This window comes from Trachymyrmex septentrionalis, unplaced genomic scaffold (genome assembly GCF_001594115.1).
Source record: "Trachymyrmex septentrionalis isolate Tsep2-gDNA-1 unplaced genomic scaffold, Tsep1.0 scaffold44, whole genome shotgun sequence".
NCBI lineage: Eukaryota > Metazoa > Arthropoda > Insecta > Hymenoptera > Formicidae > Trachymyrmex > Trachymyrmex septentrionalis.
The window spans coordinates 3,316,437-3,320,380 of NW_017305611.1; the positions used below are offsets into that span (position 1 = coordinate 3,316,437).

A 3,944-nucleotide genomic window follows, 5' to 3' on the forward strand; every position below is an offset into this window, starting at 1 on the left:
GTGTGTGTGCGTGTGTGTGTGTGTATGTAGGTGGGTGGGTGGGTGCGCGCGCGCGCGCTATTACAAGTACTTGATTTGTCTTGAATTATGTTAAACAATAATACAATAATTATCTCTCTTTTTTTTTAAGCAATACAGTATAATGTATGCAAAATGATTCGAAAAATACAGTTAAAAATTTTAACTCGAAATATTTCTCAGAGAAAAGTAATCAGATTGAATTACTTATAAAGTTTTTATATATATAGCTGCGTTGATCATTCGAATATTTCATCAATAAAGCTTCTACATTTTGATGGGATTATAGCAGTCCATTTTATCCAAATCTTGGACTTGTGCTCTTTCTGCACTTATTGATTTTTAACATCTACTTTAGGTCCTTTGAAGCCTGATGTATCCATCCATTTCAAGATCAATGAAAAGGAAAACTTATTTTTGAACAAAATTGGACTCGTCCCTTTTCTGCACTGACCGATTCAATTTCATCTTTATTATACTTTAGTGTAATCATATGATTGTTTTTTTTTTTTTTTCATTCCATTAAATATACCTTAATAATTTTTTGTAATTGTGTTATAAGGTTTATCTATTTTTAAAAAAGTACGTAAATTGAATTATGTTTGCATTTCAAAGTAATAAAGAAAGTTTTTAATATATTTTATTAATTTATATTATCGATACGAAAATCTAATCTATTTTAATATTGTAAGAAAATTGTATATTGTAAGAAAACAAATATATATGAGTTTGTGTGGTTTCTCGTTTTTCTAATATTAAGGAAATGCTGGAGTGACGACCGAACTTGATTAATGTCAATAGTACAAATTTTTTTTTAATTCCAAAGAAAGTCAATAATAGTTACATCTTTAATTTATTCCTTACGCTATCTGTCTCAAACGCATAATACATCTATCTTTATCTAACATATTGTAACGCCATCTCTTGCAAAATCGAACACCTACTGCTAGTTCCAATGGCTGTGTTCAGCAGAGAGAGCAGTTGTGCAACTGTTGTAAAATTCTTCAATATGATTGGTTTGTACATTTAGATCCATAAGGAACCAAAAGTAAGAACCAACCGTATTGAAGAATTTTATAACAGTTGCAAAGCTTTCTCTGCTGAATGCAGCCAATTACTGTTTTGTTTATCGTTTTCGAGTTTTCGGTATTATAGTACACGTTGCAGAATTTGTAGATCGATATAAAACTTTTTTTCTATGTTTTTAATTTTAGTTCTATTGTTTGTGCACGTAATATGCCGGGTGCCGTACTGTCATTTTGATAATACAAACTGTAAAACTTTTGTACTAAGGAAACATGTCAGGTGACAGCTCTATTAATTGGAAAAAAAAAATGTGTTTTTAACTTTTTTTTCGATTTTAGTATAAAGTCCTGCGGCACCTCCCAATTTTGCGTCTATTCTAATCCTGAAAAAGGATTTTTGATTCCATTCAGTAAATTCGGACATTTTTATCGATCTGCAATGTCTCGACAATTTGATCATTCCAGCACGCTTTTAGTCCGGATCTACAATAGGTTTTTAAGTTTTAAGCTATAAGAAATGGACAAATCACAGTTGATTATTCTTCTCGCATTCGACTATAATTGGTCAATCTCTCACAGCTTAAGGCTTAAATCATCTGTTTTACCGAATGCGATTATTTTTAACACATTTTTTAAATTACGTTAAATTTAAAAGAATCCCCTCCCTCCGCAGTAATTAAAGTATAGACAATAACGCATTTGAAATCTGAATTTTATGTTGAAAGCAAAGAAAGTTGAAAACAAAACAGTTTTATTGTCGTCCGTTTCTGGCGTCGTCGATCCGTCGTATTAGGTCTGTTCTTTTTAGCTGAACTTTTGCATCATCTTTCTTCCTTTTCTCTCCAGGGGGAAAGAAGAGGAAGAAAGATGAATTGATGCAAAAAGAACAGGCCTATTTACTAAAGACCCTCTAATAAGAATCTAAGAATACGAAACTGCCACTTTTAATCGGCTCACCATGTTTTAACAACTTTCTCCTGAAAGAAATATAAATGATAAAACAGAAAGAAAAAGAAATAGTGAATGTATGTTTTCCTCTCTCGCGTGATTTTGCTAAAACAAGATATCCTACATATAATACAAAACGCAGCTCATATCCAGACTTATTAGAGAATTTGAACTAGGGATTACTGATTAAAGAATTTTTTTTTTAATCTAGATCTAGAAGTTTTAATATAAAAGAATAGTATAGACTTGAAAATTTCATATATACGTGCGATAGCTATGATATATATGATATATATGATATATATGATATATATGATAGCTATGATAGTCATCGATATTTCGTAAATTATATGGATTAGAGGCTGTTAAATACTCTCAAGTAAGATGATACTCAAACTGGTATTTTTTTTAGACCTTAAGATATCAATACGGTTTTGCAATTGGCTTATCGTAATATCTTAAGACAGTACACATCTTAAATGTAAAAACCGACTGTATGTACCGGTCTCTGTAATTTTCACGAAATAAATATGACAGCATTGCAGATAAAATATGTAAATATACTTTTCGTGTTGCTTTTTGATTTTAGCATCAAAATAGCTACTAATTAATATTCGTCAATTTTGATCACGCGGTCGGATTCAATGCTAAAAATGAGTATCGAGTATCAGCATGAAATTGGGCCACGCGCGCGCGCATCTCACACACTCACACAAAATTTTATATTAAACATTATTATTATTGTTGTTATATAGAAGCACTTGGTACAGATAGTGGATTTAACGAACTGAGTGACGAATCTAAATCAGCTTCCATATCTCCTGCAGCATCGAGTTTAATATCACCACCATTAAGAGTTGACTCCATCAGTAACGATACTGGTTGTCCGTAAGTTTTCTCTACAAAGCTGTGCATATGTATGAAGCAAAAAATTGCAAACTATTTTCTTTCGAAGCAAATTTTTTGTTTCAAAAATTTTATTCTATTCTGACATAAAATGTAAAATATTTCTTAAAATGTACACTTTTTGATCTTATCTTAAAAACATTTATCCTAAATAATTAGAAGAATTGATTTATTTAAGAAAAACAAATTTGTTTAAGAAAATAAAAATTTAATTTTTTTTTTTTTTTATAAAATGAAAAAATCCCCCAACAAACTTGTAAGGACATTGAAAAGTTTAGTTTATACTAACTATTCCTAATAGTTGTGCATGTACAGAAATAGTTTGTAACATATAGTTTATCATTGTATTAATATTCTATACATTTTGTTTAATAATTATTTTGTATCACTTAATACCATTTCAGCATTGATACTGCAGATGAGAAAGATGAAGTATCCTCCACTGTGTCAAACTTATCGGATTTATCAGGTTTGTCCGATCTTTCTGGAGAAGCAGAAGTCAATCATCAATGGAGAAATGCTTCTTCATGGATTCAGAAACAGATGTTGACGGGTGCCAATCCTAGAGATCTCCTACACAATCTCCTCATGGATTCCATACAAGTCCCTGAACAAGTTGACGATCTCACTTTATGGAAGGTATAGATATAAAACGTTTTTTAGATCTACAATATTTTTAAGGTTAGCAAAAAAATGTTGTATAAAAATAACGCTTGGTTATGTTAATTTTAGATTATAATCAACATGATGTCCGAACCTCCAAGACGGCAAAAGCTTAAACATATAAATACCTTATCTGATGTCGTACGATTAATACGCAGTAGCAAGAAAATTATAGTATTGACTGGCGCGGGCGTAAGTGTCAGCTGCGGTATTCCTGATTTTAGAAGTAGAGATGGTATTTATTCAAGATTAGCGCAGGATTTTCCAGACTTACCGGATCCACAGGTATATTTCGAAATCGTTCGATTTCATAATTATTTGAATTATAAGTAGTTTATAATTAGTATCCTTACTCTTTTAAAACATCTTTATATATATACTCGT

General features: G+C 30.7%; 1 protein-coding gene across 1 annotated transcript in view; it reads left to right on the forward strand.

The window, feature by feature from the left end:
- Positions 1-3,944, forward strand: part of LOC108751461 (NAD-dependent protein deacetylase sirtuin-1) — an 8,872-nt gene that overhangs the window by 1,535 nt on the left and 3,393 nt on the right. The window contains exons 2-4 of the mRNA XM_018491679.1: positions 2,747-2,879; positions 3,302-3,536; positions 3,630-3,859. Coding sequence (XP_018347181.1) covers positions 2,747-2,879; positions 3,302-3,536; positions 3,630-3,859 — 598 coding nt within the window. The remainder of the gene's footprint in view (positions 1-2,746; positions 2,880-3,301; positions 3,537-3,629; positions 3,860-3,944) is intronic.